At 45.7% G+C, this 26,552-nt stretch overlaps 1 protein-coding gene across 4 annotated transcripts in view; it reads right to left on the reverse strand.

Annotated features, from left to right (window-relative positions):
- Window positions 1-26,552, reverse strand: part of SESTD1 (SEC14 and spectrin domain containing 1) — a 134,847-nt gene that overhangs the window by 97,707 nt on the left and 10,588 nt on the right. For all 4 annotated transcript variants that reach the window (XM_075933734.1, XM_075933735.1, XM_075933733.1 and 1 more), the window contains one exon: window positions 698-777. In XM_075933734.1, the coding sequence (XP_075789849.1) occupies window positions 698-752 (55 nt within the window). In that variant the 5' untranslated portion in view covers window positions 753-777. The remainder of the gene's footprint in view (window positions 1-697; window positions 778-26,552) is intronic.

Genomic DNA, 26,552 nt, shown 5'->3' on the forward strand with positions numbered 1-26,552 from the left:
GCCCTGGGCGTCCCCAAGTCAGCCACTGCTGAAACTGACCAGCAGCTCCAACTGTCCGGCTGCCTGAAGCACTTCCAGGTTACAGGTGGTGCCAGACTACCAGGAGTGCCAGACCACTGGAGTTTTACTGTATTTTAAAACCTGCATACCAAATTTGGTGGTCCTAGCTCTTACCATTTAGGAGTTTTTGAACAAATGGACTCACAGATGCACATTTCTAAAATATATATTATGAAGACTGGAATGCCCAAGAGACTTAGTCTAGACCAGAACTCCATTCTGCTATAGGCTGTGTACACATACTGAACAAAAAGATAATATTTTGGGGGAGTAAAGACTGAACAGAAGGGAGGAGAAAGAGCTCTAAGAAAAATCAAAGAAAAAACATTCCTAAATTTCAGAATCAGTTGCTTACATGCCAGTTCATAGTTATTTTTGGACCCTTATTAAATTATCACATTTTATTTTAGAGGAAATGAAACATGACCTTCCAAGAACCACTAGTGACAGACTATGTTTGAATTTAGTTTTGCTCTCCAGATTTAAAGATTTTTAGAGCAGTGTTTAGAAATAAGCCTTCGTGAAAAATCTGAGATCTACTTCTGTCAAATGCATCTGGCAAAGATTAAAAATACCAGTCAGATCCAGACTATACACAGAGCAAATGATTGAAGACAAGACAAATCAGAAACTGTACCTGAAAGGAAGGCTAACTTTTTCTTCAAAATAGGTAATATTACGGTAGCTTCCATTCTACTTCAGTTATCTTTCACAGCTCTGAAACACAAGAAGTTAAAAATATCAGCTTTGGGAAATCAATTACCATGCTACTAGAACAAGAGTTAGCTTGCGCCAGCATAGTTTTGTACTTACATTTTAGAGAGCAGCATAGAATACTTAACTAAAACTGACATAACATTTGATTTGCATTATGTTGTTAAACTGAAGAAAAATTCCAGAACAATGTCATGGATTTTTTCATTGTAAATCTTTAAGGCACTATTATTTCTCTATTATCTGAAAGCAAATTCTTATTATTTTAGCCTTAAGTTTAATAGATCCATCCAAGTTAAATCCATTTTATTTTCAAACACAATAAAGACAGAACACAAACCTACAAGACATACATAGCTTAAATGTCCTTACGCAAGATAAGGGGAAAAACATTAAAATAGAAGCAGTTTATAAATATATCATACCTTATAATCTTGTCATTCCTATGTAATGGAATAGGTATGACTAAAGCTAGTGTGCCTGTTGACATTTTATAGGGTCTCTCTCTTACAATACCAGAATTACAATGATTAAAAGGATAATTGCTTTTATATTGCATGTTAAATGCATTGAAATCTTAATTTGGAAATGCATTATCACCATTCAGACTGAAGACACATTTTGCAAACAACCTCATAAAACCTGGTATTTCCTCATCTTTTAATCTATTGTTTAACATATAGATTCTTGCTTTTCTCCCTCCTACTTTCATAAAATTCAACCCAAATTTACGAAGAGTATCAGTAGCACGAAAACACATTGAAGAGGAGAATTCACCCAGCTCTGCAGAAGTGAAAACTTCTCACAATCCCAATTATTTATACACTACTGTTACTGGACCATGGGAGACGCATTATGATGGTTGAACCATCCAATGTACCTCATGGATTTTCCTGTTAATTATTTGAATGGACATTTCATAATAAACTGAAATTAGGAGAGAGATGTAGCTGGCTATAGCAAAAAGATAAAATACAAATATTAATAGATGCCTCTGTCTGAGCCTACCAAGGCTGCAAGAACATATGAAAATACATGTTGTTTACTAAGGAGTCAATTATACACACAAACACACCATTTTCCCCTCCATACCACACAAATTGACATAAAACCCAAATGGAACTGCCTTAATAAACCATGTTTACCAGTAGCTAAAAATCCATTACAATATGATAAATAAGGATCCACCACTGAGATAGGCTATGGATATGTTAAGTCAGTTTACTTTCCATCTCAAAAAAAAAAAAAAAAAAAAAAAAAAAAAAAAGAATGGATGAATACAGGCAAGCAACACGGGAATGCAGGGGCAAGATTAGAAAGACAAAGGCACAAAATGAGATCAAACTAGCTACAGGCATAAAGGGAAACAAGAAGACCTTTTATAAATACATTAGAAGCAAGAGGAAGACCAAGGACAGGGTAGGCCCACTGCTCAGTGAGGAGGGAGAAGCAGTAACAGGAAACTTGGAAATGGCGGAGATGCTCAATGACTTCTTTGTTTCGGTCTTCACCGAGAAGTCTGGAGGTGTGCCTAACGTAGTGAATACAAGCAGAGAGAGGGTAAGTTTAGAAGATAGGATACACAAAGAACAAGTTAAAAATCATTTAGGAAAGTTAGATGTCAGCAAGTCACCAGGTCCTGATGAAATGCATCCCAGGATACTCAAGGAGCTGATAGAGGAGGTATCTGAGCCTTTAGCTATGATCATTGAAAAATCATGGAAGACAGGGGAGATTCCAGAAGACTGGAAAAGGGCAAATATTGTGCCCATCTATAAAAAGGGGAATAAGAACAACCCAGGAAACTACAGACTGGTCAGTTTAACATCTGTCCCAGGGAAGATAATGGAGCAGGTAATTAAGGAAATCATATGCAAACACTTGGAAGGTAATAAAGTGATAGGGAATAGCCAGCATGGGTTTGTGAAGAACAAGTCATGCCAAACTAATCTGATAGCTTTCTTTGATAGGATAACGAGCCTTGTGGATAAGGGAGAAGCGGTGGATGTCATATACCTAGACTTTAGTAAGGCATTTGATACGGTCTCGCATGATATTCTTATTGATAAACTAGGCAAATATAACTTAGATAGGGCCACGATAAGGTGGGTGCATAATTGGCTGGATAACCGTAGTCAGAGAGTTGTTGTTAACGGTTCTAAATCCTGCTGGAAAGGGATAACAAGTGGAGTTCCTCAAGGGTCTGTTTTGGGACCTGTACTGTTCAATATCTTCATCAATGACATAGATATTGGGATAGAGAGTACGCTTATTAAGTTTGCAGATGATACCAAACTGAGTGGGGTTGCAACTTCTTTGGAGGATGGGGACACAATTCAAAATGACCTTAGCAAGTTAGAGAAATGGTCAGAGGTAAACAGGATGAGGTTTAATAAAGAGAAATGCAAAGTGCTCCACTTAGGAAGGAACAATCAGTTCCATACATACAAGATGGGAAGCGACTGTCTAGGAAGGAGCATGGCGGAAAGGGATCTAGGGGTCTTAGTGGACCACAAGTTGAATATGAGTCAACAGCGTGATGCTGTTGCAAAAAAAGCAAATATGATTCTAGGTTGTATCAACAGGTGTGTTGTAAGCAAAACTCGTGAAGTCATTCTGCCGCTCTACTCTGCACTAGTTAGGCCTCAGCTGGAGTACTGTGTCCAGTTCTGGGCGCCACATTTCAAGAAAGATGTGGAGAAATTGGAAAGGGTACAGAGAAGAGCGACAAGAATGATTAAAGGTCTAGAGAACATGACCTATGAAGCCAGACTTCATGAACTGGGCTTTAGTTTGGAAAAAAGAAGATTAAGGGGGGACATGATAGCGGTTTTCAAATATCTAAAAGGGTGTCACAAGGAGGAAGGAGAAAATTTGTTCCTCTTGGTTTCTGAGGACAGGACAAGGAGTAATGGGCTTAAAGTGCAGCAAGGGAAGTTTAGATTGGACATTAGAAAAAAATTCCTAACTGTCAGGGTGGTCAAATATTGGAATAAATTGCCAAGGGAGGTGGTGGAATCTCCCTCTCTGGAGATATTTAAGAACAGGTTAGACAGACATCTGTCAGGGATGGTGTAGACGGAGCTTGGTCCTGCCTTGAGGGCGGGGGGCTGGACTCGATGACCTCTCGAGGTCCCTTCCAGTCCTATGATTCTATGATTCTAAGCCCAAGGAGGCAGTATGTAATAGGAAATTGCATAACAACACTAAGAGTCTGTTTGAACATAATGACAACTTTTCTTTGTTGCCATAACAAATAGCCAAAAAACTGTCAACCTACAGCTAACAAAAAAACTGGGAAGAATTTATATAGTTTATAACAAATTAAAAAGCAGTAGTATATGCAAAGATAAGCAAATCAAGACAAATTACTCAAATCAGTTCAAAATGTGTAAATGAAAGAATGCTTTCATTCACCGTAATGTTAAGTCATCTTAGCACTGGAAGGCAATAAACAAGAGTAACCCACTTTGGAATAATACTAATCCCCACAAACACCACAAGCATGCAAAGGTCAAATAAATAGGTAAGAAAGAATTTGGATTAACTGCACAATGTCTAATAAAAGGAACTCAAGTTGACAACTGAAGAGTAAAAATATATCTTTTATAAAGGCCACACTAATGGGAAAGACAACGAAAGTTAAATAGAAAGATGGCATGTAAGAAAGTGATAAAATGATTTCTGCAAGTTCCTAAAAAATGAAGTGGCATAGGAAAATAAGTCAACGAGATCTAGAACTCTGAGTGCCACGAAGCTTTAAGAAAAATTAAGTGACTAAACTTTGTCATTGTGTGAGAGTAATGATCAAGATGTGACTAGAAAGAGTATTCAGCTCACAGAAAAGCTTTACCAGGTGTTCTATAAATATCTGGCAAAGCGAAACAACCTGAATCTTTTCCTGGTATCAGAATAAGGGAATCCTTTTTATAACACCTCTTTCCACAATCTCAAACTCTGAACACATGAAAAACTTAAAACACAACAAATAGTCTGGTAGCACTTTAAAGACTAACAAAACATGTAGATGGTATCATGAGCTTTCATGGGAACAGCCCACTTCAGATGACATGGCAAGTCTTGAAGAACAGCAAAAGGAAGTAGGCATTTGAGACTTGATCTTAGCTTCTGGAGATAAGAACAGCAGAGAAGTCTCTGAAATGGCCCAAATTTCAATAGCAACGAGTAGTCCTGTGGCACCTCAGAGACTAACAAAAATATATTTAGTATCATGAGCTTTTGTGGACATCTAAAGTAGTGAATTTTGCTCCCGAAAACTCATGATACACCACACACACACACACACACGTTTCTAAAGCGCCACAGGACTACTCACTTTTCAAGATACAGACTAACATGGCTACCCTTGAGACAAATTTCAATAGAAGCGGGATAGAGCCATACAACATTGTCTTAAAGTTCCAAAGGAACTCCTACATAATATTTCAACATGACTGGGCATCATAACAATGGGGACATGGCTCAGGAAGGAGAACTAGAAGGCAAGGCTCCAAACCACCATACACTTCCACATGTGCAGGGATTTTCCTGATAAGACATACGCAGCAGTAAAAGGCCAACATTATTTTATGTCAGCTTTCACTAAGTTAATTTCTTCCTCCCACCCATACTGAGTCTGTGTCCGAAGAGGAAGCTGCACAGTCATCTCCCACCTCTGTGCAGCCAGTGGCCTGTGCTCCCCAATGCCATGCTGAAGCCCCCCACATTTGACAAATAAAACTTGCAGAATTCCACAACATTTTAAAATAGTGTATGCAGAATTCTGGGTGTGGGAGTAAAGAATTTTTAATTATGGTGTGGAACTTTTCATTTTTTGGTGCAGAATACCCTCGGGGATAACTTCTTTAGTTGTGATTAACACAAAGTTGGATAGTAAGCAGTGCCTATAAGCAGACGGGCCCACAATCACACCCACATCACAGTCAGCACATTGTGTGTTCACCAACATGAAGGATAAATAGAAAACATGCTAGTACGATGGGGAACTAGAAAGGATTTGCCATTTGGTATAGATGTGTTACTAGTGATAAACCCACAGATGAGTAAAAAAGATTATTCTAAATAAGTGCCAACAAATCTTTACTGCCACAGTACCATGGAGCCTGTACATGCCACACTGTACAGAAAATAATATTTTAGAAATATTTTTTAAATTTTTTTAAATCCTCAAATCCAAAACACTCTGGATTAAAGATCTTATATTTTATCAAATTATCACTCTGACTTGGAATACTTTTGAAAACTCACATATAAATGCAGAACATGATACTACACTATGTGTGACATACAATAAGTAGGAAAAGCAGGAAGCTGAGCAGAAGAGCTAAATTTCCATGTGCAAAATTACAAATCCTCCCTCTCACTATAGCAAAAATGCTCCTTACTGCCAATTAATCTAGTCATGAGGAACAAATTTCCACACACACCCAACAGAGGGTGGAGTAGTTTGCTCACCCCAGCAAGGAAAAGTAGCCCCTAGTGTCCTGAGAGAAGGGGGGGGGGGGGGGGGGGAAAGAGGACAGGCTTCCACTCTTGCACTATCCAGAATGCAACTAGTAAACATAGATCATGCCTTGATGGGGAAAGAGGAACAAATTCTTCATTCTCCTTTCTGCTGTCTGGAGGCTATGGAAAAACAGGGAGGGATGATTGTCTCACCCTACCCCTTCCACTATTTGATCTGAGGAAGTGGGTCTGGCCCACGAAAGCTCATCATCTAATAAACCATCTTGTTAGTCTTTAAAGTGCTACAAAGTCCTGTATTTTATTTCTTCTACCCCTTCCTGTGTGTGAAGCCATGCAGCACCGTTTCTGCTGTGGCTGCTGCTGAAGGAACAACAGCTGTCTGAAAGAGGCCATATTGACAATATTTACTTCTCTTCTATGTAAGCCTTTACACCAGGGGTGGAGAACCTTTTTTGGATCCAGGACCCCCAGAAAAGTCAGTTGGGGGCTGCACACAAGTGAGAAGCAAACAAAAAACAAAAAAAAAACACTCATTGACATGGCCCCCGACTGAGAAGGAGAAAGACACTCCCCACATTCCCCTCACACACTCTGGAGCCTAGAGGGGCACAGCTTAATGTTAAATTTAGATTAATCAACAAATCGAATAGTTGATGTAATTTGCATCGACTATTCAATTAGTCAATAAGTGCGACTCCACCTTTGAAATGTAGCAAGAGTCCTGCTACATTTCAAAGGTGGAAGCGCTGCGGGAGCACAGCCAGTGGGGGACTCAAGCAGTCCCCTGCTGGCCCCGCGCTCCCTGCTTTTGAAATGTACAAGAGCCCCAAGATGGCTCTCTTGTACATTTCAAAAGCAAAGTGTGGCCGGGAGCTTTTAAGTCGGCTCCCCTCAGCACCAGATCCTGCTCCCTCCCTTGACACTCTCTGATGGGGGTGGGGGGGAAGTGACTAGTCAAGTCACTAGTCGACTAGTCGTTTACATCCCTAGCCCAGCCTAGTTGATTGTGTGCTCCAGCCCAATAGTGGGGCAGTGGGGGTAACGGGGGGGGGGGGGGGAGGGAGGGGAGGAGGGAAGGGCTGGAGCACCAGTGCTGGTGGGGAGGGCCTTCAGCCTCGGGGCTGAATACAGGCAAGCTGGGGGCTACATGTGGCCCCTGGGCCTGAGTTTCCCCACCCCGCTTTACACTTATTTGCAAACAACAGGAGCACGGTTAAGGTATGAAGCGGAGGATCCCCAGCTTCCTAAAATGTTGGAGTGGACAATTACTAAGGAAGTGAATATGCACCAATTGGCTAACTGTCTGAATGACTCTTTTGGCAGGAAAAGGAACTTTGGATGAACTCACTCACCTATTAGGAACATTTCCATAGGCATTTCCAAAATGCCTGAGGAGTCTTGCTCACCCATGACAAGCAACAACCCAAAGGTTGATATACTTGGAAATCAAATTGGTAGGTATATCATGCCCAAGGGAAAACTAGACAAACTAGGTATGTTAATACAGGTTAAAACTCTCTAAACTGGGACACTCTGGTCTGGCAACATCTGTGGCGGGAGAGTAAGTGAGTAGTCAATTCAACTACCCGACAAGCTTAGGATTATCAAGTACTCAACTACAGGCTGGACCCCTCCGGTCCAGCACCCCTGGGACCTGACTGGTTCCTAATGAGGAAATTTGCTGGATCAGGGGAGATGCCCGCTACCGGCCTCTACAGCCAATTTTTCCCCCCACTGCAGGCCCTAGCCAGCCCCCCACCATGTTGCTGTGGTCCTGGCAGCCCAAACTGCCACACCCCCAACCCCGCTACCGGAGCTGCTATGTCCCCACCCACAGTACTAGGACTGCTGTAGTCCCAGCTGTGCTACCAGGGCTCTGGACCCATTCCCAGCCACCAGCCCTCTTGCCACTGGGGCTTTCAGCCAGGACCTCTGGTCCCGGACCACGGATGTTGCCAGATGAGGGAGTCCCGGTTCTTGGAGGTCCAACCTGTACTCCCTAGCACCTCCAAATTGGAGTGTCAGAAAGCAGGCTAAACTGATAGCCCTTCCTTCAAAGTTTTGTCTATTTCACTCACCATTCCTTTGGGGGCCAAAGCAGTGTTCCCTATAAGCTGTGCACTTGTGTGGCTGCTCAGGAGAGATTCAAATGCCACCCAGCTGATTAGCAGAGCACCCACAGCTAGATTTTTTTTTCTATTGGTGGTGCACGTTTGCACATATCTAGGTGCACATAAATTCATTCCGCACATGGATGGAAAAGATTAAATATTGGTGCTAAGACTGAGGAGAAAAACTGAAGACTGGAGGAAATTTCACCATCACAGCTGCCACCCCCACATCTCCTGGGACCCTGGGTCTTTTGTCATACTGATCCCAAGAGATGTCCTCACCAGACTGGGACCTAGATTACATCATGACCTCTGTCCGCTCCTGCTGAATTCCAAATATCTCCTGGGATGACACAGGATCAGACTTAAAGAACAGCTCCAGTCCATCTCAGCTAACTTCTCTTTTCCCCAAAAAGAAAAATACCAATTACATCTTTGGCACCATCTTAGAGACAGTGAAACAAGGCAGGTGCAGAAAGAACTCCCTTCTAAAACCTCTCTCCCGCTAAAGAGAAAGAGAACACAGAACGGCTTTAAAATAAAAGCCTTATTTAATACTTTACCTTATTTAATTGTTTTTCCTTCTTTTCCTTACTTTTAATAAAAGGTTAAAAAACTAGCAATTGTATGTTCCCATGGTAAAAGCAGGCAATGGTCTCTGTACACCAAATACCCGTATTAAACAGTTACTTAACACTGTTCATATTGGACATTAACCGGGTTATGTTAAGACTGTTAGCCCCATACTCCATCTCAAGTAATACAACATTAAAAATGCACCAATATAAGCTTGTAGTTAAAATCAGAAAAGAGAATACTTTAAGCATAGAATGCATGAGAGAGAGATGCATACAGGCGTCAATAGTGCTAGATAACATTTATTCCAGAATCTTAAAGGAATTAGCTCTGACATGCTGACAAATATTTCAAAAGTATTATGAAAAACTATAAAGGAACTATAAGACTGAGGAAATTCATATAAAACTAACATGGGGGGGGGAGAACAATTCTGGCAATGACTGATCAGTAAAACTAAATTTTAGTTCCTAATAAAATAAAGAGATTGGTACTGGAGAACAAGGGAAGGGACTGAGGACCTAAAAGATAGTAGAATAAGTTCTGACAAAAATTATTTTATGAAATAATAATAATGTCCTTTTCACGAAAAGATCCCAAAATACTTCATAAATATTTCACAACACTCCTGGAATATAGGCATATGTCATACCCATTTTACAAATGGGAAAACTAAGGCACCAATTACTTAAACTTGCCGAAGGTCACATAGCTGTACTACCAACCTCTGATAACCTCACCAGACCACATTCCCACACATCAAGCAACAGTGGGAGACAAAGAAAATATGGTGTATCTAAACAGCATCACAAAACTAATTCAAAATTACTTGGATATGAATGATGAGCACTGTCAGACAAAAAGACTGACTGAAAGACCATAAACCATCTAGTTGTTTGGAAATTCCCAGAGAGATGTGACACAGATCTGCATTATGCCCAGATTTAGCATTTTCATTTAACACAAAAAATGTGAATTGGGAGATGTTGCAGATACCTTAAAAAGGGCCACAGGACAGAAAGATTAGAAACAACTAAATAAAATTCATCCTGGGGGGGGGGAGGGGGGGAAATCACACACCTATACCTCTGGTGAAAATGTCTGTTAAATAGAGACAATTCATGAGAGGGAGATATTTGGAAAGCAGCAGTGCTGAAAGAAGCCTTGAGGAAACAATGAACAAATTCGATACGAGCTGAAATGTGATAAAGTGCAAAAATGATTTTGGGCTGCAGATCACAGAGGCTTCAATCTCAGACTGGGAGGAAAAAGTATACTTCCGTACTATTTTCAGGCTCTGGGGAGACTGGATTTAGAACACTATTTACTGTCCAGAACAATTCAGTAGTACAATGGTATTTAAAAGGTATAGATAAAATAAAAAGCTCTGGAATTTGGCTTATGAAGAAATCATATTCTATTATCCAAAATGCCTACTACTGCAAGCATCTAGAGCACCATGCAATATTATAATAATAAAATAAAAGCAACTACCCAAAGCCATTTACTCTTTAAAAAGAAAAGCAATTTAGGGCTACACCCCCACCCCCACCAAACACCCCCACCCCACCACCCTTCAGAAAGCTGCAGTTGGGTTTCCTTTAACACTATGTTCTTGTTCCTAATCCACCCAATAGGAATTTCTGAACAGGAGCAACAACAAACTGAATGAAATCAGCTTAGAAGAAAATCAAAGTACGATCACTCAATTGCTACAAGTCTACATCATTAAAGCATACTATGAACTAACAGTAATGTCTTGATCTTTCAGAAAATTAATTATTTTCTCATTCTCTCATCCCTTTCCAAGGGTGGAAGTATTACAGCAGGTAACAACACTACTCTAGTTAAGGTTCAGACCAGGTTTCTGTTTAAAGCTTAACTCTTTCAAGACTGTCAAAATCTGAAGAAGTGGATTGTGTCCACGAAAGCTCATGATACCCTGTACATGTTTTGTTCGTCTTTAAAGTGCTACCATACTATTTGTTGTTTAAGTTTAAAACCAATACAGTTACTCAGATTGCCTTTAAATCCATTGTGCATCATAGTTATACTGAGTTGTCTTAAGGTATGTCTACACAGCAGCATGATTTCAAAATAACGAAGAGTATGTCTATAAAGCAAGCCATTATTTCCAAATAATGGCAAGCTGGAGGATTTCTTACTCCCATTCCTGCAACCCTTATTTCAGAAGGAGTAAGCGAAATCAAAGGAAGTGTTCTTCCTTCGACTTCCTGCTGTGAAGACAGCGCCAAAAGACAAATTAAGCTATTTCGACCTCAGCTGCACAACTGACATAGTTGAAGTTGCATAACTTAATTCAACTTTTGCCCTACTGTGTAGATGTGCCCTTAGTGATCCAAACTGGGGGTTATTTGACCATGGGGTTAGAGCAGGCATGTCTAAAGTCTGGCCCGCGGGCCAATTGCAGCCCGTATTCGGGTTTAATACGGTCCCCGCTTCCTCCCCCTCTCCTGGCTCTCCGGCGCTCTTTTGAACTGGCACGCGCAGCGCGCCGCTTCCGGCCACGCCGCCGCCGTCGCCCATGGCCTCCGCAGTCCTAGAGCCTGCCCTGTAGGGCATGTCCGCAGGCCCACTCCCCCGCTCGGCTGCGGGTTCGCCCTGCCCCCGTGCCGCCGTGTGGCCGGCGTGCCCTGCGCTCTCCGCCCGCCTCCGACCCTGTGGGCCCTCCGCCTTGGGCCTGAGAGTGCGGGGACGGACTCCGCAGCTGCTGAGATCAGGAAATGTCTCAGTAACTGTGATTGGCCCTGCGCACTGTCAGCTTCCTGGCGGGCTCGGGCACGTTGAGCTGTGAACACGCCCGAGCTCATCCTTAGACTCTTCACCACACACAGCCACAAAGGCAAGAGAATACTTGCCAAAACCTCTGGTACTGCGCTCACATGATCCCTTCCCCGTCTGGTCAATTTCAAAAAATGGCGACTGTAAATAAGAGAAGGAAAGTTGACAGTGAGGGCCGCCGCTTCCAGGACAGGTGGAAAGTGGAATATTTCTTCACTGAAATACAGAATCACTGTGTTTGTCTGATATGCCAAGAGACTGTGGCTGTTTATAAGGAATTTAATGTCAAGAGACACTACCAGTCGAGACATAGCACATACGACAAGCTAACAGGGCTCGACCGCAGTGAAAAGTTGAAGCAACTTGAAGCTGTTTTAATGTCACAACAGCGATTTTTCATAAGAGCCCGTGAGTCAAATGAAAATGCCACAAGGGCGAGCTATGAGGTGGCAACGTTAATTGCTAAAAATTGCAAATCTTTTACTGAGGGTGACTTTATCAAAGAATGCGTTATGAAAATGGTTGAGAATATCTGTCCCGAGAAGAAGCAAGAGTTTGCCAACATTTGCCTGGCTCATAACACTGTAACACGGAGAATTGAAGAGATATTCATCAGATATTAAGAGACAGTTGACGTCCAAAGGAGTGGATTTTGACTTCTTTTCAATAGCCTGTGATGAAAGAACGGACCTATCTGACACAGTTCAGTTGCTGATTTTTATGAGAGGGGTGGACGATGAAATGAATGTGACTGAAAAGCTACTTGACCTCCAGAGCCTTACGGACCAAACAAGAGGAAAAGATGTATTTGTTTCTGTTAGTTCCGCCATAGATGACATGAAACTGCCTTGGAACAAAGTTACTGTGATTATTACTGATGGGGCACCTGCCATGGTTGGTGAATGAAGTGGATTATCAACCCTAATCTGTAACGAGGTGATCGAAGAAGGAGGCAAAGCTATTAAACTCCATTGTATCATTCATCAACAAGTTCTCTGTGCTAAACATCTCAAATATGATCATGTTATGAAACCGGTGCTAAAGACTATTAATTTTATTCGCTCTAAAGCCCTGTGCCACCACCAGTTTAAACAGTTTCTACTGGACATCCAGGCTGAATACGAAGATGTTTTATATCACAACGATGTAAGATGGCTCAGTCGGGGGTCTGCACTGCAGCGTTTCTACTTTCTCAGAAAGGAAATCGGAGAATTCTTGGAAACAAAGGGACAACCAATGCGAGAACTATCTGATCCTATTTGTCTGGCTGATTTGGGGTTTCTAGTTGACATAACAAAGCATCTGAATGTACTGAACACAAGTCTTCAGGGGAAAGATGCAGCAGTGAACCAGCTTTATTCACACCTCAAAGCCTTTGGGACAAAGCTGCAACTTTTCATAAGGCAGTTGTCACAAACACAGCCCAATACCATACATTTTTCAGCGTTGCAGGAAATAATGAACAGTTTTCCACAGGACAATATCAGTGCGCAAACGAGCAGGTATGCAGCAGACATCAAATCTCTGGCTGGGGAGTTTAAACGGCGCTTTCAGGATTTTGCAGCTATTGAAAAGGAGATCAGCCTTTTCTCCTCTTCATTCTCTGTTGACCCCGATGATGCTCCAGATCAGCTGCAGCTCGAGCTCATTGAGCTGCATTGTGACAGCGAGTTACGCAGTCATCACCAACAGCTCTCTCTTGTGAACTTTTACCGCCAACTGGATAAGAGCCGGTTTCAAGAGATTCGAACATTGGCTAAGAAAATGCTGAACTTGTTTGGCTCAACATATATGTGAGAGAAGACATTCTCTGCTATGAACTTTAACAAGAACCGCGTGAGGACAAGACTAAGTGACTCTCACCTGCGTGACATTTTGCGCATCAAAACCATTGCCTTTGAACCAGACCTAGCCTATGTGCTGCAGTCCAGATCTCAGTTTCACCCTTCACATTAGTGTAGGCAAGTTTTTTTTTTCAATTGAGATGAATACATTGTAAAATCTCAGTTAATGTCAGTTGGTCTAAATCAGTTATAAATATATTTGGACACAACATGTATACTTGGTGTTATGTTCCTGTTCATATTTTTTGAACTTAAAAGTTGACAGACAACCTTTATTACCAATAATATATAATGTACTTTACAATGTTCCTGACATATATTTCAGCTTCCTGGATTTTTTTTTCATCTGGCCTTCAGATATGAAAGGCAGAGTGATTTAACACCTGTTTAGATTTGTCATCCATGTGCCGAAATGAAAAGTATGCCGTTTGCAATAAACTTTGCATAAAATAGTTAATTTGCATTGAATTTTAATGGTTCAAAGAATGTCAGGCAAAATGGTCGGCCCTCACGCATGTTCACTTCTTCAAATCTGGCCCTCTCTGAAAAAAGTTTGGACACCCCTGGGTTAGAGAGATACAACCTCAGGGAAAAAAACAGTTTCTCTCAAAATTGAGAGATTCAGACAACCTATTTTTGGTCATATAGATCATTGCAACAGTGTGTCCTATACTCCAGAGTTACCCCAAGAGTGCATGCCACTCAACAGTCCTTTGGGGGAAATCAAATTAAAAGGTTAGTTCAAGAAAAGGCTTTATAAACCTTATACATTAATTCTCATACCAAATATATTATGCTGAACATGTGTACAGGACTGATAGCTGTTAAGTTTTCATACCAACTAGAGAGCTCAAGGGGCTATGCAGGAGTCCTGTGAACATGACCCACTTGCCCAGTGGCAGTTGGATGCCCACCTGGAGCAGAAATCTGGAAACAGACAGAATATATTTTGCTAAAATCTCTCTCTCGGGGGGGAAAGCATTCACGGTTTTGCTTGTTAGCAGGAAAAAGACATTTTATGAGATGCAAGAATTGAGATGGGTGGTAGGAAAGATAAGTAGGGCTGGCGGGCCCAAGTGCTGCGAAAGGGATGGGGTGTATATGAATGGCAGATGGATTAGGGGGAAGAATAGGAGCAGGGTCACCTGTTGGCTCTATGTGTGTGCATGTGCGCACCACCTCTTTGCTTCCCAGCCCTGCTGGAGCTTCCAGGTTACTTTCATGCCACTTGACAGACAATCCTTGCTATGAATGCCAGAATCTGCTATGAGAAGTCCCCTACGCTGTGTTCACTGGGCTCTAGATGCACAGAGATGGTGGAGTGCTGTGCTGGAGGAAGGAGAGCAAAAGGAGATATAACAGGCAGGCAGGAGAAAAGGTGGCATGGGGGCATCATTTGAGGTACCCGCCTCAGGTGCCAAAATGTTATGGGTCAGCCCTGTGTGCACTTGGGACTGAAGAATCCAAAGCATTGTTACAGGCTGGCTAAGTAGCAGTTCAGCAGAACAGGACCTGGGGATTACAGTGGATATGAGTCAACAGTGTGCCCTGGTAGCCAAGAAGACTAATGGCATATTAGGTTGCATTAGGAGGAGCACTGCCAGAAGACTTAGAGAAGTGATTAGTCCCCTTTATTTGGCACTGGTGAGGCCACATATGGAGTATTGCTTCCAGTTTTGAGCCCCCCACTACAGAAAGGATGTGGACGCATTGGAGAGGGGCCGGAGCACTTGACCTATGAGGAGAAGCTGAGGGATTTGAGCTTATTTAGTCAGCAGAAGAGAAGAGTGAGGGGGGTGATTTGATAGCAGCCTTCAACTTCCTGAAGGGAGGTTCCAAAGAGGATGGAGAGAAGCTGTGCTTAGTAGTGATAGATGGTAGAACCAGGAGCAATTGTCTCAAGTTACAGTGCAGGAGGGTCTAGGTTGGATATTAGGAAAAACTATTTCACTAGGAGGGTGGTGAAATACTGGAATGGGTTACCTAAGAGGTGGTGGAATCTTCATCCCTAGAGATTAAGTCAAAGCCCTGGCTGGGTTGATTTAGTTGGGGACGATCCTCCTCTGGGAAAGGGGCTGGACTATGACCTCCTGAGGTCTCTTCCAGCCCTATGATTCTATGATACACTTTGTCCACAGGCTGCTATTACTCTGCCTGACGCATCCCTGTTGAAGGTTAACAGGCAAACCTGGGCTCTGATTCTGGATGTGAGCCGTGGTGTGCCCCGGCTCCTGATGTGGCCTAACTCTGGGTTACGTTGGCTCTGGCAGCACAGTCATCGTAGGCATCCTTCGATCCCGAAGGATCATGGGTTTGCACCCCGTTGGACTGATTTGAGCAGCGTCTTCTGTGGCCGTGCAATCCAATCTGGGAATGGCAGTCCTTTCCGCACTGTGAGCGGCAGTAGGCAGATGTCGCGCTGGTATCACGGACACGGATCTTCCTGAGGGCTCTCTTGTCTTTTGCTTCCTTCAAGTTAATTTCATACATAGCAAGAGCTTCCTTCACTCCCTGTTTCCAGGCATACTTGTCTAAGGCGAGCGAATGCCAGGTGTTCACACTGATAGAGATAGCGCTGAGGTCACGCTTGCACATGTCCTTATAGCGCAATTAAGGTCGCCCTTTCGGCCTCTTTCCAGACGCCAGTTCGCCAAAGAGAAGGTCCTTCGGTATTCGGCCATCCAACATGCGTGAGACATGGCCAAGCCAGCGCATACGCCTCTGTTTGAGAAGGGTGAACATGGAGACAGTGTCTGCCCTCTTAAGCACTGCGCTATTGGGGATCTTGTCCTGCCATGAGATACCGAGTATACGCCTAAGGCAGAGCATATGGAATGAGTTGAGGCGCTGCTCTTGTTTTGAGCACAAAGTCCATGTTTCACTGGCGTACAACAGTGTGCTCAAAACACAGGATGTGTAGACCTGCACCTTGGTGTGCGCAGTGAGCTTATTATTAGCCCATACTCTCTTCGTCAGCCTGGAGAACATTGTGGCGCCATTTCCAATGTGCTTGTTAATCTCGCTATCAAATGACAAGTTGTCCGAGATCGTAGAGCCTAGGTACACGAACTCATGGACGACTTCCAGTTCATAATCTAACACACTGATAAACGGCTCGTTACCCACGCTTTAGCCCATCACCTTGGTCATCTTTGATTGTGAGGCCAAATTCCATACATGTGTCCGCAAAGCGAGTTATGAGTGACTGCAGTTCCTGCTGAGTGTGAGCAGCAATAGCTGCATTGTCAGCAAAAAGGAACTCCCTTAGACGCTTCATAAGCACCCTGGTCTTTGCTCTAAGCCTCGACAGTTTGAAGAGATTGCCGTCCGTTCTCATGCGGAGAAAGATGCCATCAGTAGCAGGTCCAAAGGCATATTTGAACAAAACTGCAAAGAAAATGCTGAACAGTGTTGGAGCCAGCATGCACCCTTCCTTCACTCAGCTGAGAATCTTGAAGGGTTCAGATGTGGATCCGTTATATATGAAGGTCCCCCTCATGCCATCATGGAAGGCTCTAATAATGCTGAGCAGAGTTGGAGGACAGCCGATCTTAGCCAGAATCGCGAACAGACCTTTTCTACTGACAAGGTCGAATGCCTTGGTCAGATCGATGAAAGCAATATACAAAGGTTTGTTGTGTTCCCTGCACTTTTCTTGTAGTTGCCTAACAGAGAAAACCACGTCTATGGTGGACCGTTCAGCTCTGAACCCACACAGACTCAGGGTAGACTCTCTCTGCAAGAACATGGAGCCTCTTTGGGACAACACGTATAAATAGCTTCCCCATGGTGCTGAGAAGGGAGATACCGCGATTGCAACAACTATCACTTTTGTCATCTTTGTTCTTGTAGACAGTAAGGATGTTAGCATCCCTCATATCTTGCGGTACGCTGCCTTCTCTCCAGCATTGGCAGAGTATTCCATACAGCTCTGAGACTAGGGTACCGTTAGCGCATTTAAGGATTTCCGAGGGAATACCACCTTTCCCTGGGGCTTTTCCAGAAGAGAGTGCTTTTAGCGCGTCACTAAGTTCTTCCATGGTGGGTTCAGCATCAAGTTCAGTCATGGTGGGCAGAGGTTCGATGGCATTCAGGACTCTCTCTGTAACTACGGTCTCTCTGGCGTACAGCTGTGAATAGTATTTCACCCAGCGTTCCATCTGCTTGGGTCTGTCCTTTAAAACCTCGCCTGTGGCTGACTTAAGAGGGGCAGTCTTCCTTTGTGATGGACCAATGGCCTGCTTGATCCCATCATACATTCCTCACATGTTACCAGTGTCCAAGGCCTGCTGAATCTTGAAGCAGAGTTGGAGCCAGTAATCATTGGCACACCGCCGAGCAACCTGCTGCACTTGACTCCAAGCAAACCGGAGTACCTGCAGGTTCTCCGTACTGGGAGAGGACCTGTATGCAGCCAGCACCTGTCTCTTCTTCTCAATCAGCGACATCAACACTTCAGCGTGGGCTTCAAACCAATCAGCAGACTTGACTGTCTTCTTCCCAAACATAGATATCGCAGTATCATAGATAGCGTCCTGTAGTTGTTCCCATCTCTTGCTGATATCAGTGTCATCCCAGCGGGGCAAGGTCTCTTCAACTGCTTAGACAAACTCGCATACTTTTGAAGGGTCACGAGTCTTACCAGTGTCAATGCGCAGCCTCCCTTCCTTTCTGGAGCGAAAAAATATTCGTGGCTGGATGTATACCTTACTACACATGAGCAAGTGGTCAGTTTCACAGTCTGCGCTGTGATAGCTGCATGTCACCCTGACACTACTTAAACGGCTGCGTTTGGTAAGGACGAGGTCAAGCTGGTGCCAATGTTTCGATCTTGGGTGTCACCACGAAACTTTATGCCGGGGTTTGACATTGAAAAAGGTATTGGTTACACAGAGATCATGTTGGGAGCAGAGTTCAAGGAGGCGCTGTCCGTTTTCATTCATCTTCCCTGTTCCAAACTGTCCCAGACAGGATGGCCAGCTGTGATGGTCGCTGCCAACTCTGGCATTGAAGTCGCCAAGGATGAATAGTGGCTCATGGGAAGATACCTCACTGATGGCAATACTAAGTTCATCATAGAACTTGTCCTTGTCTTCCTGGGCAGAAGTTAAAGAAGGCGCATAGATGCTGAAGATGTTGGCCATGCCCACTGATCTTTGAAGATGGATTTTCAGCATTCTCTCAGTTCCCACATTTGGTGGTATGACTTAGAAACAATCTAGTTGGCTCATTGTGAAGCCAACACCGTGTTCCCTGGTCTCTTATGAAGGCTTCCCATGCCAAAATAAGTAAAAATCCTTCTCCCGGAAACATCCAGAGGACGATAGCCTTGTTTCCTGGAGGGCCACAATGTCCATCCACAGTCTTCTCAGCTCGTTATTAATGACTGCTGTCTTCCGGGGTTACTAATACTCTGTAGGTCTTCTGTAAGGCCCGGAATCATGGTCCTTACATTCCATGTGCCGAGCCTGAAGGCTGGATTACTTTGTGGCTTGTTTGTTTTGCCTAGTGTAAGGTTAACGATCCACCTCTGTTGGTGATTCCCTAAACCCCACACACTCAGTGGAGCAAGTGGACCGTGGCGAGGCAGCACCTATTTGGCTGGAGGCTGCCCAGCTTGAGGCGGGTGGTAGCTGCCCAATGAGAACCGAAGACCTCTCCCACTGTCAGAAGCAACCACTGGCACCTCACTCTATGCCAATCAAGTGCAGTGGCTTAATACCGGTAACTGCTGCTTCCTGTGTTGTGTCACTGCTCAGAAAGCGATGCCGGAGTGTCCTATCTATAAAATGCTCCCATGGCGTGCGTCTCCAATAGCCTCTGACAACCAAAGTCCAGCTTCTGGCCTTCACATGTGGCTTAGTTTTCTAAGTCCAGCAAAACTGTTTGCACTGACAGAAGAAGGGGCGAAGGCGGGTGACTGGAGTCTTAAAACCAGTTGCTTCGGGCAGGTGGGGCTCGTCAGCCTGGGAAGGCCACCCACCTAGGAGAAGGGAAACTCTCAATTAAAATCTCCGCAGCCTTGCGGCGATACCTAGTTATGGGAAAGACTTCGGGTGTAAACCCCGAGCATAAATCTGGAGAAGGAGCCCCTAAAGAAGTTTGAGGTTGTACTCAACCTCACTCTGGCAGCTCTTGCGACGACATTGGTACCAAGCTGTACTGGCTTTCGCCTTTCCCTTGGATTACATCAGTGGCGTGGAGAGGGAGATCCTGCTGCTGGGCATCAGCTGGTTCTCAATTTATTTGCCCAGGCAGCACAGTATAAGGAATGGTTTGGGTCAGTGTCATACCACGATGGTGGGGAAATGGCAGCCCCGCCATAGGATCTCCATGTGAAACTTAATAAGTAAATCAGGAAAAGCTTTGACACCACCTCCCAGCAAGATTCTATTCATCTATGTACATCGATGCTCTGTTTGGACAAAATGTAGACCCAGGCAGGGCTTACCCAGCTCACAGAAATACAGCCTCCAATTGCCCTGTGCTGCTGTCCTCCCCCTCTCTCTCCAGCTGAAAGAGCAACTTCCTACACCACCACCCATCCCACCCCTGCTGCAATAGTAATCTCCTGCCCTGAACTAACAATGTAAGCTACTAGTCAACTACCCAATAAGCTTAGGCTTATCAGTTAGTCGACTCACTACTCGACTAGTTGCTTCCCACCCCCCTCACTGCCTCTGATACAGGGGCAACAATAGGTGTGGGGAGGGGGGAAGAGCAGGAGCCGGTGCTGGGGGAAGTCAGCTTAAATGCTGGTTCCCCCCAGCACTGTCTCTGCAGGGGGCAGGGGAGGAAAAGGTGCAGCAGGGAAGCCAGGCAAGCGGGGACCAAAGCATCCCTGCTCATACGGAGTCCCATCTTCTGCACCTCTCCCTTTGAAATGTACAAGAGCTGCCTGGGGCTCTTGTACATTTCAAAGGGAGAGGCGCAGAAGGATAGCAAATGCCTCCCTTATTGACTAATCAAGTAGTCAATGGAAATTCCATCAACTACTCCATTAGTTGATAATCAAAATTTAACATCCGTACCCCGAACCACCACTGCACCCTTCCCCTGGCTGCACTAAATCAACTTACCAGCCTGCATGGTCACCACCTGCACCAACCCCCCCCTCCCCAGCCTGCACAGAAACTCATCCAGCTTCTCTTCCCTTGCTTCGTGGTCCACGTCCAGATGCTGAGAATCCTCAAATCTCAGGACTTAAGAACTATTCCTTGCTGCCTGGTACACAGGTTGTCACCAGATTGAGCCCCACCTTCTGGTCTACTTCCACCCCTTCATCAATAACTTCTGTTTCTGATTGTAATGGAAAATACCCTCATTCTTGATGGCTGTGGACAGGGGGGCCACAGGCGCCCAAGACTGCATCCAGTCCTCTATAAAAACGGCATGTTTTAGGTACAGCACCAGTCTGGCTATCTCCTTCGCCTTCTGGTATGCCTGCCAGAGTTTCTTTATCTTGGCTCTACACTGCAGGATCTCTCGATCATGCCACTTCACACAAAGGCTCAAGAAATGTGACCATACATGTCCCAGTTCCTACGAATCACTTACAGCTGTGATTACACCAATTCTTCTCTCCACACAATGACAAGATCCAAAAGCTCTGGGGTGTTCCAAGAAATAGCCACCCCTGCTTCCCGGAGAAGATGCCATGAGGACTACTACTCAATGAGCCAGACACCAAGAAATGGATTTTCAAGTTCCCAGGGTTTGCAGGAAGGAGGGGCACATCCAGTCATCTGTTTACATGGCTGTTGAGCAGTGGATTTCAAAGCACTAGCCAGAGTGGCTAATTGAGTATTGTAGGAAACATGCTGGAGTTCAATAAACTCAACAAAAAGCCTACTGTAGTACACACACTGTGACTGTCGACAGTAAAGGGAGGGGGAGAGACAAGCCTCAGAGTTTTCTGTCACTAAGAGTGGGTGCTTTTTTCAACTTTTGTCACATAATGTGAAAGCTCTCTCGGTTTCCTACTAAAAAGTGTTTTTTGGTGACAAAGCTTGCCCGTGTAGACAAAGCCTAAGAACACACTGCTGGAACTAGCTGAATAGCTGAGAACAAGTTTGCTTGACACAACAGATGAGAGTTTCCATTGTTGCGTGTTGGGGGCAAGAGGATGCTCACTGACATGAAGGGAGACATTCACATGCCTCAGAGGCATTGTTTCAGGGTGTATTCATGTCCACTCAGTATTCTTTTTCATCTGAGAACATCTCACTGAGATCAATGAGCCACTTAACATCTCTCTTAGCCGGCAACTCTGAATTCTGAAATCTACCCTGGCTAGAAATCTGAGACTGAACAGTAAACATTTGAGAACAATGTGCCTCTCTCAAGGTTTTGATGTTGGAGAAATGTAAACTGAATACAACAGAATATTCAGAAGGTGCTGAAACTTTTTGTGCCAATAAAATAAATTACACCTGCAAATGCTGCCTGGAAGGGAATAGGAGATTAGGGGTGCAAAAGTAGATGGCAATAGGGAAAGAGGAGTTTGGGTCTGCTGTGAGCCATAGGGGTCTTATGGCAAGGGAAGAGAGGCTGTGCGGTTCAGGGCAGGGGAGAAGACATGAGGGGTTAGAGAATACAAGGGACTGCAGAATAAGTTAGGGTTTAGAGATGAGCGGGGCCTGTCATGCCTGAATTCTCCCCTTCCATGAGTGTGATGGGATCAGGGCAATGCCTTCGTAGTACTCGGAGCCCCTCTTCATGCCCATGAAACTTTGGACAATACCAATAACATACACACACCTGCACTCTGTCTTTTCGCTGTAATGGACAAGCACTACATGCATTTGCCCTGTACTCAAAACACTGAGCCTACTTCCCTTATAGAAGACCACAGTTGCAAAATTTAACCATGTACAATCCTCACACATAGGACACCACCTAATCCTCTCCTTTTCCTACCCAATTTTAAATCCAGAGATGGCATGCATAGTACACTTTACTACAGTAATTCCTCATATAACACTATAGATATGTTTCAGAAAAATGATCAAGTGAAAACGTGTTATGCGGGATCAATTTTCCCATTGAAAATAATGGAAAAGGTGGGGGTTGCATTTCAAGCGGTGGTGTCTGTTAGGACCGGGACATAAGGTTGGGTAAAAAAAGGACTGGGTTACAGCAGGAAGGGGAGGTGTTTGGCCCCACATAGCCGCTGATGATGGGCTGGCTGGCGAAACCCAGCTGCTGGCCTGGAAGCAAGGGCGGAGGAGAGGGGGCAAGGCGTCCGGTGAGGGGGAGTCAGAGGGGAATGGCTCGGTGAGCGGCGAACCCTCCACCGCCTTGCAGTGCCGGCTGGGGAAATCGTGTTATTCTGGGGACGGTCGTGTAATTCAAAAAACGTTCCCCCCAAAAAATCATGCTATCGCAAAAATGTGTTAAGCAGGCATGTGTTAAATGAGGAATTACAGGCAGTCCCCGAGTTCCGCGGATCCGACTTATGTCGGATCCGTAGTTACGAACGGGGATTTTCTCGCCCCGGAGGACTGGAGCGGCAGGACGCCTGGTCCCGCCGCCAGCCTCCTTCGGGGCGAGAAAAGCTGCTCCCCGTCTCCCTGGTCTGCTGGGGGAGCCAGCAGACCAGGGAGACAGGGAGCAAAGCGGCGGAAGACCCGGACCGGACCCACATCGCTGATCTGGAAGCGCCGTGGGTCCGGCCCGGGTCCTCCGTGGCTTTGCTCAGCGTCTCCCTGGTCTGTAGACCAGGGAGACGCTGAGCAAAGCCGCGGAGGACCCGGGTCCGTACCCGCGGCGCTTCCAGATCAGCTGCAAGCACCGCGGGTCTGGCCCCGGGTCCTCCGCTGCTTTGCTCAGCATCTCCCTGGTCTGCGTCTCCCTGGTCTGCAGTTTGACCTGGACTGATCAGCCGCGGAGGACCCGAGGCTGGACCCGCGGCGCTTCCAGATCAGCTGGAAGCGCCGCGGGTCCGGCCCCGGGTCCTCCGCCGCTTTGCTCAGCGTCTCCCTGGTCTGCTGGGGGGGGGAAGGGGGGACGCAACTAGTGTCCCCCCCCCCCCCCCCCAGCAGACCAGGGAGACGTGGAGCAAAGCCCGGGGCCTGTGGTAGAGCAGGTGGGGCGCTGCCGGTTGGTCCCGCAGCACCGCTCCTTGGCGCTACTGGACCAACCCGGCAGCACCCCAGCTGCTCTGCCCCAGGCATCCCCAAGTCAGCCGCTGCTGAAACTGACCAGCGGCTGACTACAGGAAGCCTGAGGCAGAGTTGCTCTGCCCCGGGCTTCCTGGAATCAGCTGCTGATCAGTTTCAGCAGCAGCTGAACTGGGGACACCTGGGGTTCTTAAGTTGAATCTGTATGTAAGTCGGAACTGGTGTCCAGATTCAGCCGCTGTTGAAACTGATCAGTTTCAGCAGCGGCTGAATCTGGATGCCAGTTCTGACTTACATACAGATTCAACTTAAGAACAAACCTACAGTCCCTATCTTGTACGTAACCCGGGGACTGCCTGTACTGTACTGACAATATCCATGGCAAGACTCTTGTGCCCTGTTACTGATACAACCTACAGAATTCTGTACTGAAATGCTGAGGTTTTAATCTGCATAATGGTACACGTATACTTGGTTCCTTTGACAACACACATGAAAGGGAGAAGGGATAGCTCAGTGGTTGGAGCATTGGCCTGCTAAACCCAGGGTTGTGGGTTCAATCCTTGCAGAGGCCATTTAAGGATTTGGGGCAAAAATTTGTTGGGGATGGTACTTGGTCCTGCTGTGAAGGCAGGGGACTGGACTGGACCTTTCAAGGTCCCTTCCAGTTCTAGGAAATAGGCAATCTCCTCATAACACTATCCCAACTCTTCCAAACTACTCCAACTTATTCCTCCACCCTACAATACAGCTACACCTAACATGGTAAATACAGCTGGAATGTATGCAGATAATTCCCAGTGGCTGTTGCCAGGTCTGAGGGTGTGGTGTTAAAGGCTGCAGTATATTCTACTTCATTATCACTGTATTTCCCAGTTTTCAGAAGTCTGAGATTTGCTGTACTCAACATTCTAGAAGGGGATGATCTATCACCAGACAAATTAACTGTTAATTTTTGTTTGGGCCATTTAATGGTTGCCTGGTAAAAGCCCAGAACTAGAAATCCAAAAACCTCGTTTCTGGATCTGCTATGGATTTTATGCATAACCTTGTGCTACTTCCTGTTTTCTTCTTCATTCTCCTCATCTGTAAAATGGACGGGTTCTAGATTACTTCCCTATTTCATAGGAGCATGTGAGGTTTAATTCATTGTTTTTGAGGAGTTAAAACTAAAAGAAATGCCTACAAGTAGCCAAGAAGCAGGGGGACAGAAATCCAAAATTATTGTAGTTTATGATTTGAAATAGAAATAATATACAATAGTTCTGATAATAATATCCATCCTGAAACTTTACAGAAAAATCGCCTTTTATGCTGAAAGAAATCCAAATCAATTCCTGAAATCCAGACCAGTTTCATAACCAGCTGTTTCATTCTCTGAACACCAGAAGTACATAAACCACCATCCAAGTTCCTCAAGATGCTACCCTCAACCCACAAGGCATTACTTCAGTCTTATCCTGGATCAGCTTAAACCAGCAATCCCTGATCCAAATGGAAACATCTGCCATAAAAGCAAACAGCTGGAGACTGTGCACGCGCGCGCACACAAGTGAAGAGGCAGTGAGCCAAGTATCAGCAGCATACTGGAGGTCCCTTACCCCATGTCCTCCAAAACAACTAGCAGTGCGAGAGGCAGAAGACCCTCCTGTAGTGATTTTTAGCATTGTGTAGATTGAAAGCAGTAGTAGAACCCCCACTTCAGTCAGTCAATTTGATCCTAAGCCCTCAAGAATATACAGCACTGGAATGCAAATAGGCAGATTAAAATGTCTGATTTATATGATCAAGGGTATGCTTTTCATGTACAGGCAGTCCCCGGGTTACGTACAAGATAGGGACTGTAGGTTTGTTCTTAAGTTGAATCTGTATGTAAGTCGGAACTGGCGTCCAGATTCAGCCGCTGCTGAAACTGATCAGTTTCAACAGTGGCTGAATCTGGATGCCAGTTCTGACTTACATACAGATTCAACTTAAGAACCCCAGGCATCCCCAAGTCAGCTGCTGCTGAAACTGATCAGCGGCTGATTCCAGGAAGCCCGGGGCAGGGGCTTCCTGTAGTCAGCCACTGGTCATTTTCAGCAGCTGCTGACTAGGGGACACCTGGGGCAGAGCAGCTGGGGTGCTGCTGGGTTGGTCCAGTGGCACCCAGAGCGGCGCTATAGGACCAACCGGCAGCGCCCCAGCTGCTGTACCACAGGCGTCCGGAGAAAAGCCGCGGAGCACGGGGGCAGCGGGACAGCCCAGACGTGCCGTGGCTATCCTGCTGCCCTCGGGCTCCGCGGCTTTGCTCTGCTCTGCTCCCCGTCCCCCAGGTCTGCAGACCAGGGGGAGGGGGAGCGGAGCAGAGCAGAGCGGCAGAACGCGCGGCCAGCTGACAGCCCAGACGCATCTGGGCTGTCAGCTGGCCGCGTGCTCCGCTCTGCTCCCCCCCCCCCCCCCCGCAGATCGGGGGAGGGGGAGCAGAGCGGAGCACAGCAGAGCGGCGGAACGCGCGGCCAGCTGACAGCCCAGACGCGTCTGGGCTGTCAGCTGGCCGCGTGCTCCGCTCTGCTCCCCCTCCCCCTGGTCTGCAGACCAGGGGGAGGGGGAGCAGAGCAGAGCGGAGAAGAGCAGAGCAGAGCAGAGCGGCAGAACGCGCGGCCAGCTGACAGCCCAGAGGCGTCTGGGCTGTCAGCTGGCTGCGCGTTCCGCCGCTCTGCTCTGCTCCGCTCTGCTCCCCCTCCCCTGGTCTGCAGGGGGGGGGGGGGAGCAGAGCGGAGCGCGCGGCCAGCTGACAGCCCAGACGCGTCTGGGCTGTCAGCTGGCCGCGCGTTCCGCCGCCGCTTTGCTTCCTC

This window comes from Pelodiscus sinensis, chromosome 7 (genome assembly GCF_049634645.1).
Source record: "Pelodiscus sinensis isolate JC-2024 chromosome 7, ASM4963464v1, whole genome shotgun sequence".
Taxonomy (NCBI): Eukaryota; Metazoa; Chordata; order Testudines; family Trionychidae; genus Pelodiscus; species Pelodiscus sinensis.